The sequence below is a fragment of the Fusarium keratoplasticum genome, chromosome 3 (genome assembly GCF_025433545.1).
Source record: "Fusarium keratoplasticum isolate Fu6.1 chromosome 3, whole genome shotgun sequence".
Classification (NCBI taxonomy): domain Eukaryota; kingdom Fungi; phylum Ascomycota; class Sordariomycetes; order Hypocreales; family Nectriaceae; genus Fusarium; species Fusarium keratoplasticum.
Genome location: NC_070531.1, coordinates 2207429 through 2229126, shown reverse-complemented (window position 1 = coordinate 2229126; position 21698 = coordinate 2207429). Strand labels below are relative to the sequence as shown.

The following is a 21698-nucleotide window of genomic DNA, read 5'->3' as shown; positions in this document are numbered from 1 at the left end:
GATCAATCAACGGCCAGCTGGGGATTGCGACGGGCTTCGCCGGCGTTGGAATCAAACGGAAAGCGTACCCAGCAAACATCGTATAATAACCCTGACCCAAACCGTATAACCAAGAACGGTGGAGCGACAAGTTTCCCCAAACAAGCCCGGGAGGGAGCAATCTGTACAAATACGTCGACAAACAAGACTCGACTATTCAAGATCGACCGTACAATTCGAAGGGGTATCAAGGTCGTAGGTAGGCACGCCGGGCGTCGAGGCTGGTTGACGCTGGAAAGCTCGAAGGGGGGGTAAGTTGGTTCGGTCGGGCTCTAAAGCGTTCTGTGTGCGGGTCAGAACATGGTCGTCGATGCAAGGCATGTCATGCCCGAGCAGCTGCGACTACGACGAGCGTTGGCTGGCACTGGTGATGTCTCTGGTTGTAGCATCGACGGTCTCTCGCAGCGGTTATGCCGATAGTCGCCAGGCTTGCTGTCGGTCGTTCAAGGTCGGGTGGCTTACCCAGTCACTGACGGGCGGACGGGGCCCAGGAGGGTGAGGGACACCTCGGGCAAGCGCAGACGAGGCTCGAAATGAAACAGCAGGTCGTAGATAGAGGCCCCGAGAGCAAGTGACGTAGATCGTGACAGCGCAAAGCTGACAGCACCTTGGAGGTTTCCGTAATTCAAGTGTGCGAATCGTCACTGAGGCTAGGAGTTGCAACGAGGGCCGAGGGCGGTTATTAGGTTAGTCAGCAGAATTCCCCCTCTGGTGTGCTGTCAAGGTGGCACTCGCCCTCCCCTCGCCCACCACTCTCCCTGGCCATGATCGAGACTTAGATGATTTGCACTGTGTTTAGTTTATGATTTTGGCAATTTAAATATTTGAATAAATTCAAATACACTACGCTTTATTTAATTTTATTCTTTCTGCCATCTTCATAACTGCGAGTCATCAAATAAGCAACATGGCAGTTCCATGACGAGAGTTTGCTGACTGCGACATCAATGATTCCCTGATGTCACTGAGGTCCATTCAGCGGAAATCAACCGCGCAAGGCGGACTATCGGACTGCAACCGGGCATTACCCGCCTCGCAGCGCGGGCGAGCTAATCGAAACAATTTCTGCACAGTGGATGGGCAGCGCTGAAGCTCCCTGTAAGGCGCGTGCCCCCCAGTGCGGATATGGACCCTAGGACCCCTGTGAGGTACCTCCTCCAGGTACCTGGCGAATTTCGTGGTGCTGCAGTGGTTCGGCTCTGTTCTGAAGCGACACCACGCCGCGCTTCGCCCACCCAGGCCCGCGCCCACTCAAGGCCCGCGCCCACCTTCCCTCGCTCTCTCTGATGGATGCCGCTCGCTCGCTCTCCCACGCTTCCGTCCATCTCTTCCCGTTCTCCTCCTCCGGACCAAGCTTCTCCTCTCGTCTCCTCTCGCCCATACACACATTGTTGCGGTTCCTCCGTGTCATGACTGCTTCGCCTTTACTCCTCTACGACATGCTTGCTTGCCAATCTTGTCTTCAACTCGACTGCTCCTCCTCGACCTTCTAGTCTCTCGTCGACGCTGGTCTCCGGCCCAGCTCCCACATCTGCCTTGATCGCTACCGCACCACACACCAATTCTCGCGATCCTACCTTTCCCCGACTCTTTTAGCAGCTTTGACTATACATCCTTTCTCTCGGCAGTGTTACACGCGCCCATATTCGCCTACCGGACCTTGGGTCTCGTCCTCCTCCTCACGTCTCACGTCTCCTTCTCTTTTCCTCTCCCCACCTCGGTGACCCGACTCACTCATGGCACCTCCCTCGCCGCGACGGTCATCGAGAGCCCGCGCGACCAATTCACAATCCCAGCAATCATCTGTCTCATCGAGCACCTCTGGCCGAGCCGAACGGAACACGAGATCCGTCGTCAAGCCCTCCTCCACCAAGTCCACGCCTAGCGCCTCATTGTCGTCGGAGCCCTTTGAGGATCTCGACGACACCCTTCTCGGTCGCCGGCGAAAACGTAACCACGACGACGATACCGAAAAGGCTTCCAGGCCTGACAATTTTGACATGGCAAATGGAAGCGACGACCTCCAGGAGGAGGAAGATGAGGCTGTCCGCTGCATCTGCGATTCTGAGGACTACCCGGGCCGCCCTCCTGTCGAGGGACCCGACGCCGACTTTTTCGCCTCCATTGAGTTCACTGAAGATGTTACCGGCTTCTTCGTTCAATGCGACGTTTGCAAAGTCTGGCAGCACGGTGCCTGCGTAGGCATTTTCAGTGCCGAAAGCTCTCCCGAAGAATATTTCTGCGAGCAATGTCGCAAAGACCTACATAAAATCCATACTGCAAGCAACGGGTACGTCAGTTTCTGTCTCGATTTAATGCGAACTGGCCATCTCGAAATTCGTCCGAATGGCTGTGGTCGACTTTTTTCGACTCACCGTCGGCCTCTTTCGCTCTTGGCCCACTGCAAAGTTCACACGCCAGCGTTGATTTTGCCCGAATGCTAATATCCTCTGCTTGACAGACAAAAATACTCGAAATATGTTCCTCTCAATCGCCCATCGCGGGCCACGTCGCGGGCTGCCTCGATTGCCAAGGAGGGAACTCGCTCCCCAAAGAACGGGACAGGCAAAAACTCACGCCCTACCTCTGCTTCGCAGACGTCGAAGCGCCGATCTACAATGAACAGCCGCGACCGAGCCTACGAAGATGAACAACTCCTTCGCGCCATTGAGGCAAGCAAGGAAGATGCTCCTCATGATGCGCCAGAGGCCTTGACCAGGAGAGCCAAGCGGGGGCGGAGTGACAGTGAAGAGTCAGTCGCCCTTCATACCCAGCCTCGGGATGATAAGCTGACGGCAACGAGAAGCCACACGAATGTCAAGAGACAGCGAACCAGTTCTCGCTCCGCTTCGCCTCCTGCTCAACCTGTCGAGGCCACCAGTCGTGAAGAGTCAGATGAAGAGTCGAGCACTCGCAGTGGCGCAAAAAAGGCTCGAAATAACAAGACCCAAAAAGCAAAGACGGAAAAAGAAGACAAAGAACGTCAGAGGCAAGAGGCAGCGGATAAGCGCAAAGGACGCGCAGAAAGGCGCCGCGGAGAGGGTAAGTTGAGCCTGTCTGAGACTATATTCGATTGCTAACTTTTGGTAGATTCGGACCCTTCTGACGAGACGCCTGTCGCCCCGGTCAAACCGCCTGCGGCAAAGAGCATTGAGACTCCAATTGTGACCGAGACTCCAGCTCCTCCGGTTCAGCCAGTCCCTGACACTCCACCCGCGAGCCACCCTCCGACCACGAATACCCATAAACGAGGTGGCAGAAATACTCACAAGAAGGGCAAGGGCAGAAACCAGTATACTAGAGACCGTGACGCGGATGGCGAATCTCCGGCACGGTCAATGTCGCGAGACATTCAGAAGAATGGGGACGACTCAACAACAGGCCATTCCAAGGTGACCAACGAGCACCACCGACATGGAAAATCAAAGGCGGCCCCACATCATAAGTTGAGCATGATGGATATGAAGCGACGTGTCGGCGCCATCATGGACTTTATCTCGCGGACCCAGGTAGACCTCGCGGCAGAAGCCATTCCAGTGCCCAACGGGGCCGCAAGCAGCGGACAGGTTTCACCCCAGAAGACTCCTGTCCCACAAGTAGCTGGCAAACCCGAGAACCAGTCCATGGCAGTGGAGAACGGATCGACCAGGGAGTCTTCTCACGACAAGGATTTCAAAGATCTGAACTGTATGGAGATGATGGACGTTCTAACACGGGATATGGTCAAGTGGCAGAGCCAGTACACCTAAGCACATACAGCATCGGGTTTCGACAGCACCCTGCTATGCTAGGCGGTGACAATGATGGGCGGTCATGGTTTCTTGAATATTTTTGGAGTTCACGGTTGGGTGCATCAAGGGGCGTCACGAAGCATCAAGGCAAGATGCAGGGATGCGGTTATCTTTCATCGCTCATTAGTTACGGTTTCTCGTTCGTCTTTTATCCGGAACCAACCACGAGGTCTGGACTCTTTGGTGTTCCGGCTCTTTTCTTATACCCCAGTATGCCTGGTTGAAAGAGTTTGCCATTGGCGTCTTACAAAGCTGCAATGGCGCAGCATTATTATGGGAGAAGCATGAATCTCGGAGGGATGGATATGAATAACAGAGCGTCGTTAGGTAGTGTACATGGAAAATGTCGTCTATACAGACAGATATATGATACAACGGTACAATGACACACAGGTTCAGGACCTCGAGGTCATACTACGCACCCGCCTTTTCTTGGGCGCGCGCTTGCTTCTGCAGCTTCTTTGCCTGGTTCAGACTCAGCTTGGGGTTTGCCATGCAGGCCTGGTATTCCTCAATGGCGCTGTCTGATAGGTCATCGAGGACAAACCTGCCCAGATTTCCCTCTCGCCATTGGAACAAGACTCTGTCAGCAGCGCGCGAAAGAACGGGGTGTCCACCGCGCTTTATCTTGCCCTCCTTCCTGGCTACGGCCCCGAGCAACTCCTCAACGTCGTTTGTGGGAGGGCAATATCGCTCGTATATGGTGGGATCCACGAGGTTGATCCGGTAGAGGAGGTAATCGGCTAGAATAACGTCCGGTATCAGCCCCTTCTTGATGCCCTGCACAAGGGCAATCTTGATCATGGTCTCGCCGTCATCGACATAGGGCTGAAAGATGCCGGGTGTGTCCAGGATAAAGGCGCCGTCACCCACTCCGCCTCGGGCCTCAGGCTCGAGGATACGGACGGGCGTGCTAATCTTTCGTGTTACGCCCGCCTGGTCCCCTGTCTTTGCGACCTTGGCCGTCCGCTCCGGCATACCGGCCTTCCGTAGCGCATTGAGCAACGTGCTCTTGCCGACGTTGGGCATGCCAACGATCATGGCCCACACGCCTGTCAGCGAGTCCGCCTCCCGCGCAACCTCCTTGACCTTCTTTAGCAAAGCCTTTGTGGTGGTGGGGTCGGCCTTGTCCCAGATGACGCAGCGGCCGGCGTGTAGCTTTCGCAGGGAGTTTGCGGCGCCGGAGGTGTCGCTGCCGAGGCTCGACTTTGTGTAGACGACGAGGCGCTGGCGACCGGCGACGGCACGCTCGAGGCGGGGGTTGTGGGTGGATAGCGGGAGGCGGAAGTCGCGGCACTCGAGGATCAGGGAGATGTTGGAGAGCTTGTTCACCACCTGTTGCTCGGCGGAGGCGTGGTGGCCGATGTAGTAGGTCTTGGGGACCGAGCCTGGGATGGCAAAGGCCTGGCGGGGGATGAACTTGGCCATGATTGTCGCGGGGTTTGGATATCACTCGGGATTGACCGTCGGGAGCATGTTTCTAGGCGTGCGCCTCGGAATTCGCATCTGTTACCATCAACACGAAGGGTCTGGACCCTTGAAAAAAAGATGATGTAAATGTCAGCCTTGCACAATTGTCCCTCCTTCAGCCTCGCCCCACCCCGGCACGTGGAGATAAGACTTTTTGGAGATAGAGTAGGGAGCTCACCTCATGACGTCATACCAAGAGAACTTGCTGGGCCAATTGCCGATTGAGGAGCGAGCACGCGTTATCAATTCATCCATTGAGTGTGCGGGTGAAGCCCTAGCAATCCATTCGGCTCACCGACGACATACACAAGAGGAATAAAGGCCAAGACCTGAATCTAGAGCCAAGACAATGCCAAGTGCATGCTCTAGACCAAGGAACTGAAGGCAAGAGACGATATAAGTTGGGTTGAGGTCCCAGACCAAATTGGAAGGGGCTTCAGTATGTCTCACGCCCACAAAGCAATTGCGCTGTTTTTCCTGCCTGTGTCAGACCTTCGTTGACGGAGCTGTATTCTTTTGTTTTCAAAATGGCCAGGCACGAGCCGGTTGGTTCAATTGAGATGGAGAGGACTCCTACCTTCGGATCTGGGAACACCATCACTCCAGCATCACAGAACAGCCCAGGCAACCAAGCAATCCAAGATGAAACATTCAGCACCAACGATGCATCCAGTCAGCCCTCCAAGTACTTTGGAAAGGGTGGCAAGCTTCGCCCCTTTCGGTTGCTGAAGCAGGACATGGTCAACCTCAGGAGCCGATGGGTATCAGACTGGCAAGTCTTTAACCAGCAGGTGATTGCGAGCGCCGTCTACATCTTCTTCACGAACATCCTGCCGGGAATCACGTTTGCCAGTGACTTGTACACTCTTACAGGCAAATCCTGGGGAACTATTGAGGTGGTGTTTAGCACTGGACTCTGCGGGTTGATCTTTTCTGTGTAAGTGAGCTGACTGCCATTCTCGAATATCACATGCTGATGGATGTAGCTTCTCTGGCCAACCTCTCACCATCTTGGGCGTCACGGGTCCCTTTTCCGTGTTGGCTGAAAACATCTACGAACTATGCGAAACACACTTTCACGTAAGATCCTCCAAACCGCATCTTGAACACCTTCTCATAGTCTACAGGTTGAGTTCCTCCCCGTTATGGCATGGTCCCTTATCCACGCCGGGTGGATGCACTACCTCCTGGCAATCTTTAACGCCCACGACTGGACTATGCAGTACGTGACGCACTTTAGCGCCGACATATTTTCCCTGCTCAACAGCGTCATCTACTTCCACAAGGCTGCCATGGAGCTTAAGCGCACACACGCCCGTGTCTCGTTGGCAGCCTTTCTGTACGCCATCATCGGTGCCTTTGGAACATGTCTGCTAGCCATCCTGCTATCGACGGCAAACTCGTGGAAGCCCATGCTTCATCGTTATGTTCGTCTTGGGTTGACAGAGTACGCTGCTGCCATTTCCATCGTCTTCTGGATCGGCATCCCCTATATCGGAGAGCTGGCGGACCTTGACCACGTTCGCCTCGAGGTCCAGACCAAGTTTAGACCTACGAACCCCGACCGACAGACCTTCTTTGTGCGCTTCTGGGAACTGCCTGTGGAATGGATCTTTCTATCCATGATCCCTGGTGCCATCGTCACTGTTCTGTTCTACTTTGACCACGAGATTAGCAGTATCATCTGTACTGTGAAGCGTTACGGAACGAAGAAGCCTGGCGGATATGCCTGGGACATTGTTCTTCTGGGAACAACTACCATTATATGCGGTATCTTGGGTATCCCTCCAGCCAATGGCCTCCTTCCTCAGGCGCCGCTACACTCAGAGTCGCTGATGCATTACGTTCTCGAGAGCCCTCCCGCTGAAGAAGGCGAGCAGCCAGATTCACCTCGACCGGTAGCGAGGACATATGAACAGAGATACTCACACTTCATCCAAGCAGCCATGATCCTCGTCTTTGTCTCTCCGCCGCTACAGAGGCTACTCGGCCTCACACAGACGTCGGTGCTCGCCGGTCTGTTCATGTTCATGGGTTACCAATCCCTCTCAGTCAACCCCATCCTCGAGCGAGTTGCCCAGCTTCTCACCCCGCCATCAGACCTACACGAGCTGCCACCCGGCGTGACCTGGTTCGGGATCCACGCCTACACTATCACCCAGATCATCCTCACAGGCATCGTCTTTGGCGTGACGCTCACCGTCGCGGCGCCCGCCTTCCCCCTCATCATCATCGCCCTTGTCCCCGTGCGGCTGTCTCTCATGAACAGGCTGTGGAGCCGCGAGACGCTGCGTCTGGTCGACGGCTGGGCATGCCGGGATGGGAAGCCCGAGGATCCTGTCCCCTCCGAGATGCAGGGATCCGTGGATGAGGAGAAGGCCAGGACTTGAGGGCCTGCAGCGGCAGGGCTTGGCTCATGAGGCCATGCTCGGCCCATGTCTCTCTTCTTCTTTTTAACGTGAGATACCCCGCAGAGAATCGGGGACTGTATCCGCTACTGATGCTCATCTCATCGTCGTCTCGGTTGAATTAAAAACGACCAGGGCGGTTGTGAGATTCCCGATACTGAACCAACCCTGTAACTTTGAGGACCCTGGACTGAATCCTTCATTGTGACATTGAAGAAACAACATTCTTTTGGCTTTCAGAATGACCACTATTACTGCCCAGGGCAAGTATGCCCTCATTACTGGGGCAGGTTCAGGTACGAAGTTGACGCAGCCGACTATGAGGGTTTCAATAGCTGATATCGACACAAGGCATCAACTTGTGCTTCGCTCGTATGCTTCTCGAAAAGGGCTGCTCAGTTCTCATTGCCGACCTCAAACTTCAACCAGAAGCCGAGGAACTTCTCAAGAAGTACCCCTTCCCGGGTGCAGACGGCCAAGCCGGCGCCTTCTTTCAAAAGACCAACGTTGCGTCTTGGCCAGAGCTGAGCTCAGTGTGGAAGACGGCCGTGGACAAGTTCTCATCCGTCGACATCGTCATCGCAGGTGCTGGCCTCTTTGAGCCCAAGTGGGCGTCCTTTTGGGAGGCTCCCAAGACGGAGAGCAACCCGGACACAGTCTCTGCCGACCCTGCAGACGCGGATCCAGGTCATTATGCTGTTTTGGATGTCAATCTTGCATCTCCCATCCGGCTGAGTCAGTTGGCTATCGGTCACTGGACCAAGACCAAGCAGAAGGGCACGCTCGTGCACGTCGGTAGCATGGCGGGCTATGGGGCGGGTATCACGACGCCGCTGTACTTTGCGAGCAAGCATGGCTTACACGGTTTCGTGCGGTCCCTGGGAGGGCTGCGTGATGAGCTTGGAATCCGCGTGGGGTGTGTAGCTCCCGGTGCAGTGAGGGTGAGCATCAGCGACGACATACACTTGACTTTAAGCTGATAATGGTAGACGCCTCTCTGGCACGATGACCCGACCAAGGCTGTGATGCTGGATAAAGACACGGTCCTTATCGAACCCGAAGAGATTGCCCAAGGCATGTGGCAGCTCGTCGTGAACGAGGAACTCGGCGACGGAACGATTCTCGAGGTCACCAAGGGCGCCACGAGAGTGGTTCCCCTATTCAACGCACCAGTGCCTACCGGCAAGGGCATTCTGGTGCCGGGCTATGCGGCGTCCATGGGGACACTGTACGAGAAGCTGAGGAACGAGGGCTTGAGTGTCTGAGATGGAGCAGACATGTTAAAATCGCTTGGACACAGTCTATATCGTTTGAGACAAAAAGACAGGTGAGGAGGTCGTGGAGTAGGCCAAGCTTGTATCAGTTGTGTTGGCCAGTGACAGGAGCCAAAGTTGGATGCAGGAGTGTCTTCCTTTAGTGGAGACACGAGTACGAGGGTGGCGAGATGATGAGTTTCGGAGCTGCGGCGGCTGGCCATGATGCTATTCATGACACCTTAGAAGAGCCACAGTTGGACATGATGAACTGATGAGGAGATACGATACACACATTGGATACGGATATGAATACGATTACACAAATGACAATAACCAACACCCTTGTCTATCCCCCTCCCGGTTGGCGCGGGTCGTCCATCTCGCGTCTCCTGGTCCATGCTCGACAATCGACGCGCAAGCAAGCCACATTGTACAATCTCGAGTCAGGTTCTTCACCGCATGGGACAAGTTGAGGACCGTGAGGCCGACATGGGAGATGATCGTGAGAATCGGGGCCAGCAAACGCGCCCAAGCATTGATTGTTTCTAATCTCGTATCCAAAATAAACACAATCGGCTCCCTCCCCGGATAATAAAAGCTTTGGCCAGAAATCTTGGCTCTTTTTGTCTCCAACCTCTCTCTCTCTCTTTCTCCTCCTCTCTTCCTGCACGGCTTTTCCGCAAGTAGGTACCAATAGATGTACAGCCCTGGGGAGTGGCCGTGACAGCCCCTTTCCCCAATCTCCCGGCATAAAAAAAGTCCGGGACTCAAACCGCCTCCCAGAAGTAGTAGTAATAATATTCAGAAACAATCCCTCGCGTGGCATGGCGGTGTAAAGCGTTGCGTCGAGGCGAGGGCAGGTGTGGTGTCAAGTAATAACGGACGGGTGACGTGAAGACATGATGACGATACACTTCGTGAAGCGTCGTGGTGGCGATTCGAAACCAAATCAAAAGAAGAACAAGACGGACAAATCCATATATCGCACACCGATTTAGTGAGCCGCGAAACAAGTTGGGTATCTTGACGAGCTGCCTTCATGCCGCTCTTCATTTCCTCCTCTTCTACATCTCCCTTCACCCACCACCACGTGCGCCCTTCCCAGCAAGAAGGCGGATCAATCGGCCTCTGAGTAGCAGAAACCGATTGTTAAATAAAAATAGAAGGGGAATATTCCAAAGCGTCGACCGTCTCGTGAGGTGCTTGGTTGCTCGGGTGAAAAGGGGGGGCGAGAAGTGGTGGGCGAGGGTGTCTCAATCTTCGGTCTTTGAATATGCAAACAGTGTAAGAAAAAAACAGATGGTGGTTGTTTAGCCAGCATTGGTCAGTCGAGCGTGGCTCTCGACAGCCGTAATTCGAGTTGTTGTTGTTTTACTTGATGTTCTTAAACAGATCATCACCCAGACTTCCCTCGTCCTTTTCGAGATCGGTCAACTCGGGGATCATGGGAGGCGGCGGTCCCGAAGGCTTCTTGATCGTGGCCGTAGGCGTGGGCGCGCGAGGAGGCTCTTCGAAGTTCATTGTGCTGATTCGCTTGGACCCCGTCTCTCCAGTCCTGATCCGTCTGAACCAGCCGCTGCTCCTCCTCGACTTTCGCTCGTCGAGGAAGCTGGAGCCGCCCTGGCTGGAAGGTCGGCCGTTGGTGACAGCCGCGAGGCTCGCGCTCGATGGATTCTGGTTCTGGCCCTCTGCGTAATTGTTATTCAACATGGTCCTACTGAATAGGCGACGGATGCTGCCTTGACGGCTCGAAGCTGCCGGGCTCAAGGGGACATCTTCATCCGCGTAGCGCTTGGTTCCAGCGAGATTACCATTGGAGGAAGCAGGAATGCTCTGTTGGGGCGTTTCCTTGCTGTCGTCGCTGACGACGTTGCTCTGTGTGTCCTTTTCGGTCTCCTTCGCGACTTCCTTGGCGGGCGGCGGCGTCTGAGGAGGAGTCGGCACCTTTTGAACCGGCGAGTCCGGAGGCGGCGGGATGTTGGTGCCGTCTGTGATGCTTCCAAAGTTGAGGTTCAGAGCGGGCAGCTGGAAGCGCGAGCCTCCGCCGCTCTTGTTGAAAAGAGACGACATGGTGGCGGTGGTGAGGTCAGTCTCAGTCGACAACAGCAACAGGTCGTGGCACGGATCGAAGATGGAGCACGGGTCGATGAATGGCGAGGGCCCGAGTTCGGAAAGGGGTAGCGAGCGAGGGGAGAGCAAGGGCGAGGCAACGGGAGGAGCTCAAGACGCGGATGGCCAAGGTGAAGATGGCAGTCTCTCGTTGAGTGACGTCTAAGTCGACGACTGGGATCCAACAAGCGGGATGAGATGACGAAGCAGAGTTTCGACTGACTCCCCGCAGCGAGCGCAGGAACGAACAGGGCGCGACGAGAAAGGAGAGCGTAAAACGGCCAAGGACCCAGGAATAGAGTAGTAGAGGTAAGGCAAGGTAGAGGTAGCCTGTCAGGGACCAAGATGGGAGGTGGAAAACTGGAGCAGGGGTCGGGTGGCTTTTGTCGTTAGAACTTGCAAGGGTTGAGGACGCGGCGTGGCGTGCTTTTGGGATCTTGGGATGATCCCGGTCAATTGCGGTGAGCGAGCCAGAGAAGCTCAAAGGTTTTGATGGTAAAACGGCAAAGAAGCAAAGAAGCAAAAAGGGATGGAGGTGAAAGAGGGAGGACACATGTTTTTGCAAGAAAGAATGGTGGAGGATGGGGTCTGAGAGAGAAGGTCGTGAAAGGCGGCCAGGGGTGGAGAATGTCATGACGGGAGCAAGGCCAGGTACCCTCGAGGTACCGCCAGTACCGCAGAGGTACCTATCAACCTCGCCGCCGGTGGTTCGCTGCTGGGCCTGCCCCTGGGGGAGCTGCAGCGAACCCACCGGCCGGTGCGGACCCCCGCTGGAGGGCACTGGAGCCACGAGGGCTTCTGGGTGAGCTGGTGAGCCAACAAAGGCGGTGGCCAGAGGTGGACATGCCCCAGGTACCCAACTCTGGAGCTCTGGTACCTGGCTTTGACTGGCTGGCACAGCGGCACCTCCCGTCCCGCCCATTACTTTTCATGTACCTACCCAGCTGTCAACTACCGTCATGCAGTCAGGTCCCAGCACGGCACGGCACGGGCTGGGGCTGGTGGACGCAGGCAGATAAACAGCATTGGAAACAATTCAGGACGTTCATGGCTTAGACAATTTCATCTGTCCATCATACTTACATACGTATATATCTCACATCGCCTCCACTGCTTAACTCTCACTCCCTTCCTCCTCTCCCTTATACAACCCCTCCACGCCACATACGTCCACGCCAAACCACACAAGAAGAAACGTGTGCCGCAGCAGCCATCTTTCGATTCCCACTGCACACAGTCCAAGGGCCGAATGTCGACTGATAAAAAGCAACGACTCACTCTTTTCGAGGGTAAAAGCCCCGGAGCAAACGGGCCTGTAGCAGAGAGATCCAGCTTCCCGGGCCATCAAATCTCACATGCTAACTAGCTCTGTGCTACCTACCAAACCACCTACGGCGCATGCAGGCACTTGGCATGCGACCTGCAGTTTTTGCACCTAGGCTCTTTTGATTGCAGCTTACCAGAATTTACTAGTAAAAGATGCTGTGCCGCATAGGCTGTTATAGCCTTTCCTCGAGAGCAATCTAATATCATCATGCGCTATATTATCAAGCTCTCATAACAAAACACAACAGACGGTATCGTGTCTCCAGGGGAAACCAGGGACAGAAAGCCAGCAGGTGATCGATCAAGACATGTTCCAACGCCTTGTCTTGCATCTGTGGGTTCCATATCAGATCCCACCCTCCCTTCTTGGCACGGGAAACACTTTTTTCCTCTTACTCATGAGCACAAGATGATTGATCGCTGTACCTCAAAACAGAACAGATTGTCTACCCCTTTTATCGAATTTTTAAATCGTAGCGTTGCATCTCTAGTGCAACCGTTCCTGGTGCTACGCCCAAAGTACCTCGGAAGTTCAGGGTTGGGTGAAAAAAGATACAAGCTCTCTTCGCATCGAGGCCTAAACGACTTTGGGCAACCCACCACAAAAAATGCAGGTTGTGAAACTCTGCCACTATTCCCAATCTCACCGCGACGATTACCCATCTCGTCGTCCCTGTTTTCCCGATTTAGACAACCCCCAATCCCTCATCCCCACTTGCCACGCCCGAAGAGGATCCCATCTCCATCTCCCGCATGCTTCGGTCCCCATCGCCGCCGAATGGCCGTCCCCGGTTAATTGCGGGCTCTGATTGGCCCGTGCCTCCGCCTCTTCAACGTCATTCGAGCGACAGCTCCCGTTTAAGCTCGGTTCTTTTCTTGTCGAGGTGAAAAGACGTCGTGCGACTTTCTACGCCCGACAAGCAAATCAATTTGTATCCTCTACCGATTAATTGATTTTTCAGTCTCATCATGGCGAGCTCGCAGTGTCTCCGTCTTCGACCCCTCGTTTCGGGCCTTGCTCGTCCCTCGGCCAAGCTCCAGAGGCTACCCACCGTTGCGGCGCGATACAAGTCGGGTCCTTATGGCTACACTCAGGCAAAGGCGCTCGTCTTCTCCAAGTATGGCGAGCCCTCTGATGTGCTCCAGTATGTTCTTTCTCTCAATTAATACCCATATAGCCTCGCTGACAGCTTCTAGACTCCACCGACACTCCATCTCCCCCTCCATCCCCTCCAACTCGGTCCTCGTCCGATCCCTCGCCGCTCCCATCAACCCCGCCGATATCAACACCGTCCAGGGCACCTACGGCTCCAAGCCACCCTTTACCTCTCTAATTGGCACTCCCGAGCCCTCTGTTGTCCCCGGCAACGAAGGTGTCTTTGAGGTTGTGTCAGTCGGCTCCTCCTCTTCTTCTCTGCAAAAGGGTGACTGGGTTATCCCCGCCATCGGCCAGTTTGGTACCTGGAGGACGCATGCTGTCGACGAGGCCGACAAATTCATCAAGATTGAAAAGGAGGGCTTGACCCCCGCGCAGGTTGCGACCGTCAGTGTGAACCCTTGCACTGCCTACCGTATCTTGCGCCACTACGGCCCCAATGCCGGTCCCAAGGCGGGCCTGGGTATGCGCCCTCTCGAGGTCAACAGCGGACAGTGGTTCATCCAGAACGGTGCGAACTCTGGCGTTGGTCGAGCAGCTATCCAGTTCGGCAAGCGCTGGGGTCTGAGGAGCATCAACGTCGTCCGTGATCGCGATACTCCCGAGGCGACTGAGGCTCTCGTCAAGGAGCTCCAAGACCTTGGAGCCGACATTGTCGTGACTGAGTCCAAGTTCCTCTCCCGTGAATGGAGGGATCAGCTCGCGGAAATCACCCGAGGCGGCCGCGAGGAGATCGGCCTCGGCCTCAACTGCGTCGGAGGCAAGTCGGCGACTCAGATCGCCCGGGCCCTCGGTGAGGGCGGCAGCATGGTCACCTACGGCGGCATGGCCAAGCAGCCCGTGTCCCTGCCTGTCGGTCTCCTCATCTTCAAGGATATCCGCTTCGTTGGCTTCTGGCTGAGCAAGTGGAACGAGCGTGACCCTGCCGGTCGCAAGCACATGATCAACGACATCCTTGATATCGTCCGCGCAGGCCAATTCCGTGATGTTCCTATTGATGAGGTCAAGTGGAACTGGGAGACGGAAGAGGAGACACTCCGCAACGCTGTTCAGCAGGGTCTTCAGGGATTCCGCAATGGCAAGGGCGTCTTTGTCTTCGGAGAGACATAAATTGGACAGAACATAGCACCAACGGCGTGGCAGCCCAGTAAAAATTAACTAAATAATCTATCTTGATCAACAATGCCATCGTGTCAAATACCCCAAAACTCCAAGTACCTAGACACAGCCAGTCACCAAGAGTTCTATGCTCGAAAAGCTTGCGCCCACTCGTGCAGCTTGTCAATCACAACAGGCGCATACGCCGTCAGCGTATCTTCGATAACCCGGTCAAAGTATCTCAGGGCCTCCTCCTCGCTGAGCTCCAGGTGGAACCGCTCCCGCACCTTAAGTACCGCCTTGTCCGGCTCCAGCCGGATATCTGGGATGTTAGCGTCCACCATGAGGCTGAAGAGGTTGAGTATCAGGTTTGACGACTTGCGCAATGCCGTGTATGCCAGGAAGCAGTACTGCTTGAACTGCTGATAGTGCTCTGACTGCACGCCACCCATACAGTCTACCATCTCTTTAGAAAGCTTCATCAGGGGCGCAAAAGGTTTGGGATCTCGACCAAGAATAAAACCAAAGTCGGCATGGAAGAAGTGCCCGTCGGGGGCAAGGAGCAGGTTCTCGAGATGACGATCACCCACACCTAGGATATATGTAATGACACAGTAGCCCGCGCATGATCTCACATAAGTGTCCAGCGTCTCTTGTCGCACACCCAGAGGCTGCCTGTCGTCTGGGTTATGATACTTGAGGTAGGCCAACGCTGGGTTTTGCCGGAACTTGTTGACAATACTTGACAAGCTTGCAGACTGGACAAACTGCGAGGCGCCTGCTGATGTGCTGGTTGCCAGGATCTTGTAGGGAGACAGCTTGAGATCCAGGTTCTCCTTCTGCAGGAGCTGATCCATCAGTGTAATGATCTGGATCACGAGCTGATCCTGTCTGAGATCATCACCCAACTTGAAGATGATGGGATAAGTGCTTCCGGTAGTAGTCTTGAAGGTGCACTTGAACGGGTTCAGTGAAGACTTGAATACCAGGGTTTGGTCTGGCACGACACCAGTAATCAATATTGATGGATCGAGAGGCATCGGTAAGGGCGGATCAAAGGTAAGCAGCTCGTTCTTGGGATCTGCCAGGAAGTGCTTGACTTTGTCCACCTTCTTCGCTATCGTGTCATTTGACGTCTTGACCTCTTGTGCGATCCTGGATAGGATGGCAACCAGCTCGGCTTGTCGCAGAAGAGTTTTGCGTGTTTCTGTACCGCCTGGCTGCTTGACAAGTTCCGTCATGAACTCGTAAGCAACCTTTCGGTAGATATTTCGGTTATCGATGCCCTGTTCAGGGCTGCGGTCATCACATTCCACCATTAGATACCAATGGAAATAGTTTCCCAGCATAAAGTTCGCCGCAGCACGTTGAATCAAGAAGCGGGCTAGAGATGAATCGTGGCTGCTCTCCTCATCCGAGTCTGTCGAGATATGCTCGTATTTGAGAGCCTGCACCAGCTGAAGAAGGTATAGGAGCAGTTCCTGATCGTCTGACTTGCGTAGTCGGTCCACGGCATAGGACCGGACTGCTGAGTTGTCAAACGACGGGCCAAGGAGCTCAAGAGCATCATCGACGTCGATTGCAGTCCACCGCCCAAGCACCTGGACGGCTTGCTTCGATTCGCTCTGGTCGCCCCAGTTGACTGACTTGACAAACTTGGTCAAGGCTCTCTTATCTCGGGTCAAATGATATCGGAATTTCCACACCAAATCCGTCTCCTCTGGCGTAAGGACCTGGGTTGGAGGATATGACATGATGAGATTGAGCTCATCTCGAACCTTGGCATTCGGTTTCAAGTCCTTGTCGAGGATGCCATGCCGGTGGGAGCTTCTGAACAATCGACGATGCTTCGCCTCTGCCGGGTTGTCTCTATGGCCAGCCTCGGGGTCATAGACCTTGATCAGCCGCCCCTCAAGCCCATATGAGCTTTCACTAAGTGCGTTAATTCCTGGCCCATACTGAACCTGCGGCTGACGGTGAGCCATGCTGGCTTGTGAGACTGAAAGGTTTTGGAGGGGCGAGATCGGGGGAGGATCGTATTCGTGGTCGGCAAAGACGACGGGAAAATCGAAACGTGGCAACTCGACGTTGAGAAGAAACGTCGAAGGACCTGGTCGCCCATCCTCGCTTTTCTCATTATCTGGACCATTGAGGTCGTTCTCTCCGTTAATAGCTCGCTGTCGCTGGAGCATCTGCATCGATGACTTTGCGGCTTGAAGGCCTCGCTTCTCGAAACTGCGAAAGACCATCTGATCTAGCCAGTCAACACGGGGAATTTCTCCCATCTCGTGCTTCTTGAACAAAGTCTCCATCCGATCCAGCTCTTCTGCATCTTTGTCTAGAGGAGGAAGCGGTCCCTTGCGAGATGTTGTCCTCTTTTTATTTGAGACTAGAGCGGGGGTTGCTGTGTTGTCTGTACCATCTGCGTGCTTGTGACGGTGAACGAGGCACTTCTGCCTACCCTTTTGCGCTTGATTATCTTCATCGAACATGGGCAAGGTTGTGCCGCCAAAGGGGATGGCATGGCCAAGCGCTCCAGTCCCGCCGGTTGGCGACAGATCCCATACTGTGATGGCCAAGCATGAGTTGGGTGGAAGGGAATCGTATGTGATGGGTAGCTGAAGCCATTCGTTCCACCTATTCCATTGATCAATAAACACTCTGTAGCGGGTCATGGGATATCATACTTTCGCTCGGTTCGGAAGGGTTTGTAGGCGGTCTGAACGGGTACAGTCAAGGGTTTGGAACCGGCCCAAACCTGAACCGTGACGTAGAGGTCGGAGTGGGAGCTGGAAGCTGACGTTAGTGGATGCGCAAATGGTCAGAGGCGACTACGCTACCTCGTGTTGGAGCCGATGTGTCGCAGTTCGGGCTTCTCGAGAAGAGTCGAAGGTTTGAATGGAGGCTCCTCGCCCTCAAGGTTCATTCTACCGCGCATGTTAGCCAAGTCCTGGGGGGGTTTATGGAGGGGGAGTCGCACATGCGAATGCTCACAGGATGATGGACATCCTTGGAGCCCGCGAAGGAGAACGGGTCCATGCGCCCGTACTCAGACATGATGGGTCAAGTCATGCTGCGAAAATAAAGAGTCGAGGTGAGAATGCGCGCGGAGTATTCAAGGTCAAGGTTGAGTTGGGATGAAAGATGGCAGATGGATGCGCTCATGGCTTTGGGTCACTGCCTGCATGGCGATAAGATAAGAGTTGCAGCTGGTGCACGGGCCATCACGCGCGGCTGTCATGAGACGGGCCATGAAAAGAGCTTGTGTTGAGCAGTCTGAGTTTTATGCTGCGTAAAATAAGTGTCTTTAAAATCTATTAATTATTAGAAGGCCGAAAAGCCTCTTGCATACCCTTTTAAAGCAAATCTTTCAATATCATTCAACTTCAATACATACTTCAAGTTCCGGTCACACCCTGCCAGTAATCTATTGAGCCTATTAGAGAGTACTTATAAGGCAATAGATAGGTTCATTACATACACAGCCTACCTAGGTATTGAGTGAGCTGGAGTCAATCCATTAATATTTATATCAATGGATTCATATATCAAAAATCACCCCTGGTGAATGCCAGGATGCATCACACGTGCCTTGCATTGCGCTGAAAGCTGAGTTCTTGGCAGTCACCCAGGCTGTCCACTCACGGCACACAATTGCCGTTGCAGCCATTTTCAGCAAAAACTCCCCGGGGGCGGAATGGATGGATCCAACGCTGTGCCAAGAATCCCACACCTTCAACGTCTCGCCCGTTTCTCCTTGAAGGAATGCTAGGCCCGAAACCGGTTGGCCGGAACCTTGTGGCAATCCAGAAGGGCAGCCACTCTGTATCTTGAGGGGATGGTCTTGGAGGGAGCACATGCTTGGGCTGAAATGATAGCCCTAGCCTCCATGGTCCCTCCTCCGGTCCCCCGGTATGCCCACTCTTCCCCGGACCCATAACTACCCCGGATTGTCTGGCTAGACTAGCTAGGGCACGTGCAGCGTGGGATCGTCACCAGCAGTCTCTTGTATCCAAACGAGTGAGGGCTTCCTTTTCCTGGTCTTCATCTCCTTTCACCTGGGTGTCCCCCCCACCGCAGCAGCGGCCCATGACGCGAAACTGTTACGCCTGAAGCAGGCAAAAGCATGCCTGTTCCGACCCATAGCGATGGCGAGCTTGTTAGGAGAGCCGATGGGAGATATACCCCAGAGGCAGTAATGGTTATTGTGCGGCACTTGTATCGTCTCCCAAGTCCCCAAGCTAATGGCGTCCCCATAGACCTGTACGACCGTATCCCTATACAATGGCATCGAACTCCTCTCTCTCATCTTCACGACCTTCAAGCGGTTCAGAGGCCTATACTTTTGGAGTCTCCTCGTGGCATCTTTCGGCGTGATCCCGTATGCGGTTGGCTGGCTGATCGACTACTTCCACCTCGCTGGCAATATCGCCGGCATACTCATCAACGATATCGGCTGGATGCTCTTGATAACTGGGCAGGCATTGGTCCTCTACTCTCGACTTCACCTGGTCCTTGATAACGACCGTATACTCTTGGCCGTCAAGTGGATGATTATCTTCAACGCTGTCGTCTGGCATACCACCATGACCGTCCTGCTCTTCACAGTCAGCTATCGTCCCAAGGAAGGGAGGGCCAGCTACAATCCCATCTTCAACATTCTGGAAAAGGTCCACATGATGTGTTTCTGCGTGCAAGAGTTTATTATTTCTGGGCTCTACCTTTGGAAAACCATTGATATCCTCAAGACAGCACTCGGAGGTACACGCCGTATCATGCGGCAGCTATTTGTTATCAACATTCTGATCGTTATTATGGATATCGCACTGCTTGTCGTCGAATTCACGGGCCATTATCTGTGGCAGCAGGGACTCAAGGTAGTCATGTACTCGATCAAGCTTAAGCTTGAATTCGCCGTGCTGGGAAAGCTCATCGAATTTCTACAGCACGGCGGAGAACCCGCAGACTCGGGACAGACGCCAATGTTTGGGTTCGTCGAGGTACCTCCTGAGCGCCCGGCAAAGGGCAAAACGGCGCACTCAATAGAAGGCCCCGAAGCGGTGGGTTTGGAGAGGGTGAGAACGAGATCTACACTAACATCGTCCCTAAAGCCACCGCAGAATCAACATAATGTACTCGGCCGGATAATGGTCAGGAGGAGCGTCAATGTTGAAGGGAGCGTGTTGACAGAAGCTGATAAAAAGAGCGGCAAGAGCACGGATGAGCTTTGTGAAGATGTTAGTCGAGCGTCATAATTGATATACCATTTTGTTTACTTCGCCATCTTGCCCATCGAGAGAAGTCACAATGTTGTTGACGTTAACTCAAGATGTCACGTAGAACTGGCCAGGCACATTGAAATGAAGACTTGTAATAGGTAGGTCACTGGAATTATCACCTAGGTACCATCTTTGAGCTAAACAATCTGCAAGTTCATATATCCCATCATTAAAATCCATTCATCCTGGTATCAACAAAACAAATTCTCATGCCCAACTCCTCTGTGCTCATACATCATCTATGAAAACTCGATTGTACTTCTCACTTGTGGGCCTTGAGATGCCACTCAAACACATTCTGGAAGATCTCCTTGCCATCGCCCTCCATGACGTCTCCGTGGCAGGGAATCATGGTGACGAAATCCCACTGGGCGATACGCTCCATGCTCTCGTTGAAGCTGTTCTTGTCCTTGGATGCGACGTACCAGTTGAAGCGCCTCAGCCACTTGACGTCACCCCGAGGGTTCTGCACACAGGCAAAGACCTTTCCGATGGCACCGTCCTGGGGCACCTCGGCCTCGGGCACCTTGCTGTACTGCTCGGTGGGCGGCAGGTTGAAGAGCAGGTCGGCCTGGATGACGACACGCTCGGGCTTGTACAGGAAGACGATCTCGAGGTTGGCATGCCCGTCGACGTACTCGTAGTCAAAGTCGGCGTCGAACTCGGGGTCGATGCGGATCTCGCGCTTGTTGTCCTTCTTGAAGACGACGGCGAACTCCTCGCTGCCGATCTTGGGGTCGTCCTGCTGCTTGGCGCGCTTCTCAGGGAGACCCTCTGGACCGATGAGCTTTGCAGAGGGGTACGCCTTTGCCCACTCCGAGACAAAGATGTGGTGCTCATAGTCGAGGGCGACGATGTAGCGGACGTCGCCGCCCATCTCTGTGACCTTGGCCTTGGCGGCCTCGGTGAGGGCCACAGGGGAGAAGACGGCGAGGCTGCCCGAGGTGAGCTTCACCAGGGTGCCCCGGCCGCCGATCTTGATCTTTCCGTAGCGGGAAAAGGGCACGGAGAAGGTGGCGATGTTGGGAGTGACATTGCGGATAACCATGACATCCTCAGGCTTTGAAGGGATGAGCTTTGACGACATGGCTGCTGATACTGCTGTTGCTGCTGCTGTATGGCGTGACTGGGTAAAGGTGCGTGTTTGCGAACAAGTCGAGATGGGATGGATGACTCTGGGTCTTTTAATTGAGGTCGAGGGCTGAAAATGGAAGACGCTGGAACCTCGAGCTGAAGATGATGGGCTGCTGTATGCAAGGCTTGGCGCTGGCTGAAGAGTGCGTTGAATGGTTGGTGGCGGTTGTTGCTGCAGTGTCTCTAGAGATAAGGATTTATGCAAAGCAGGGAGGTGAGACGTGTTTAAATACAGAGCCTGACTGGCCGAGGTACGCAACATGGCAGACAGCGATAGTGTTTTTTTTTTTCTAGAGAAGAAAAGAAGCAGGGCTTGGTAATGCAAATGGAATGGTTGATTCGTGATGACATCAACAAACCTCCAGGGCCAGCGGTAAGTTTCTCGGTCTGGTTAAACCCGTTTGAGCTTCATGGCAGGGATGGGAGACACGGGCTCGGCCGATTCAGGCACCCCGGGCACCGGGACCCGGGGGGACTTGATTTGTCTAGTTGCCGAGGCACGGAGGGATTTGTATTCGACTGCTCCAATCGAGGGTCCTGCTGCGCCATGATTCATGTGTAAATGGTGCCATGTGGCTGTCGGCGTCAATTCCAAATAAAAGGACGCTCCGTATTTATCAACTAAAACTAGT

At 54.2% G+C, this 21698-nt stretch overlaps 8 protein-coding genes and 1 pseudogene across 9 annotated transcripts, besides 1 other annotated feature; 5 read left to right on the top strand and 4 right to left on the bottom strand.

Moving 5' to 3' along the window:
* Positions 1–1775: 1775 nt before the first annotated feature.
* NCS57_00405200 (PHD domain-containing protein) lies at positions 1776–3788 on the top strand (the record flags this gene model as incomplete). The annotated part of the gene is made up of 3 exons (XM_053054027.1): positions 1776–2329; positions 2501–3081; positions 3130–3788. 3 exons carry the CDS (start codon positions 1776–1778, stop codon positions 3786–3788), a joined length of 1794 nt encoding a protein of 597 aa, XP_052916187.1.
* A 456-nt stretch (positions 3789–4244) lies between these two features.
* On the bottom strand, positions 4245–5258 carry NCS57_00405100 (G domain-containing protein; the record flags this gene model as incomplete). Its single annotated transcript, XM_053054026.1, has 1 exon — positions 4245–5258. The coding sequence occupies one exon, from the start codon at positions 5256–5258 to the stop codon at positions 4245–4247; it is 1014 nt and encodes a 337-aa protein (XP_052916186.1).
* A 569-nt stretch (positions 5259–5827) lies between these two features.
* NCS57_00405000 (uncharacterized protein) lies at positions 5828–7690 on the top strand (the record flags this gene model as incomplete). The annotated part of the gene is made up of 3 exons (XM_053054025.1): positions 5828–6237; positions 6287–6380; positions 6428–7690. 3 exons carry the CDS (start codon positions 5828–5830, stop codon positions 7688–7690), a joined length of 1767 nt encoding a protein of 588 aa, XP_052916185.1.
* A 259-nt stretch (positions 7691–7949) lies between these two features.
* On the top strand, positions 7950–8973 carry NCS57_00404900 (uncharacterized protein; the record flags this gene model as incomplete). The annotated part of the gene is made up of 3 exons (XM_053054024.1): positions 7950–8004; positions 8060–8649; positions 8698–8973. 3 exons carry the CDS (start codon positions 7950–7952, stop codon positions 8971–8973), a joined length of 921 nt encoding a protein of 306 aa, XP_052916184.1.
* Positions 8974–10335: 1362 nt separating this feature from the next.
* On the bottom strand, positions 10336–11034 carry NCS57_00404800 (uncharacterized protein; the record flags this gene model as incomplete). The annotated part of the gene is made up of 1 exon (XM_053054023.1): positions 10336–11034. The coding sequence occupies one exon, from the start codon at positions 11032–11034 to the stop codon at positions 10336–10338; it is 699 nt and encodes a 232-aa protein (XP_052916183.1).
* A 2328-nt stretch (positions 11035–13362) lies between these two features.
* On the top strand, positions 13363–14665 carry NCS57_00404700 (annotated as a pseudogene). The gene is made up of 2 exons: positions 13363–13544; positions 13597–14665.
* Positions 13363–14665: a sequence feature.
* Positions 14666–14799: 134 nt separating this feature from the next.
* Positions 14800–17710, bottom strand: NCS57_00404600 (Phosphatidylinositol 3-kinase VPS34; the record flags this gene model as incomplete). The annotated part of the gene is made up of 4 exons (XM_053054022.1): positions 14800–17290; positions 17341–17442; positions 17494–17580; positions 17634–17710. 4 exons carry the CDS (start codon positions 17708–17710, stop codon positions 14800–14802), a joined length of 2757 nt encoding a protein of 918 aa, XP_052916182.1.
* A 1069-nt stretch (positions 17711–18779) lies between these two features.
* On the top strand, positions 18780–19908 carry NCS57_00404500 (uncharacterized protein; the record flags this gene model as incomplete). Its single annotated transcript, XM_053054021.1, has 2 exons — positions 18780–18860; positions 18913–19908. 2 exons carry the CDS (start codon positions 18780–18782, stop codon positions 19906–19908), a joined length of 1077 nt encoding a protein of 358 aa, XP_052916181.1.
* A 286-nt stretch (positions 19909–20194) lies between these two features.
* Positions 20195–21328, bottom strand: NCS57_00404400 (uncharacterized protein; the record flags this gene model as incomplete). Its single annotated transcript, XM_053054020.1, has 1 exon — positions 20195–21328. The coding sequence occupies one exon, from the start codon at positions 21326–21328 to the stop codon at positions 20195–20197; it is 1134 nt and encodes a 377-aa protein (XP_052916180.1).
* Between the last annotated feature and the right edge of the window lie 370 nt (positions 21329–21698).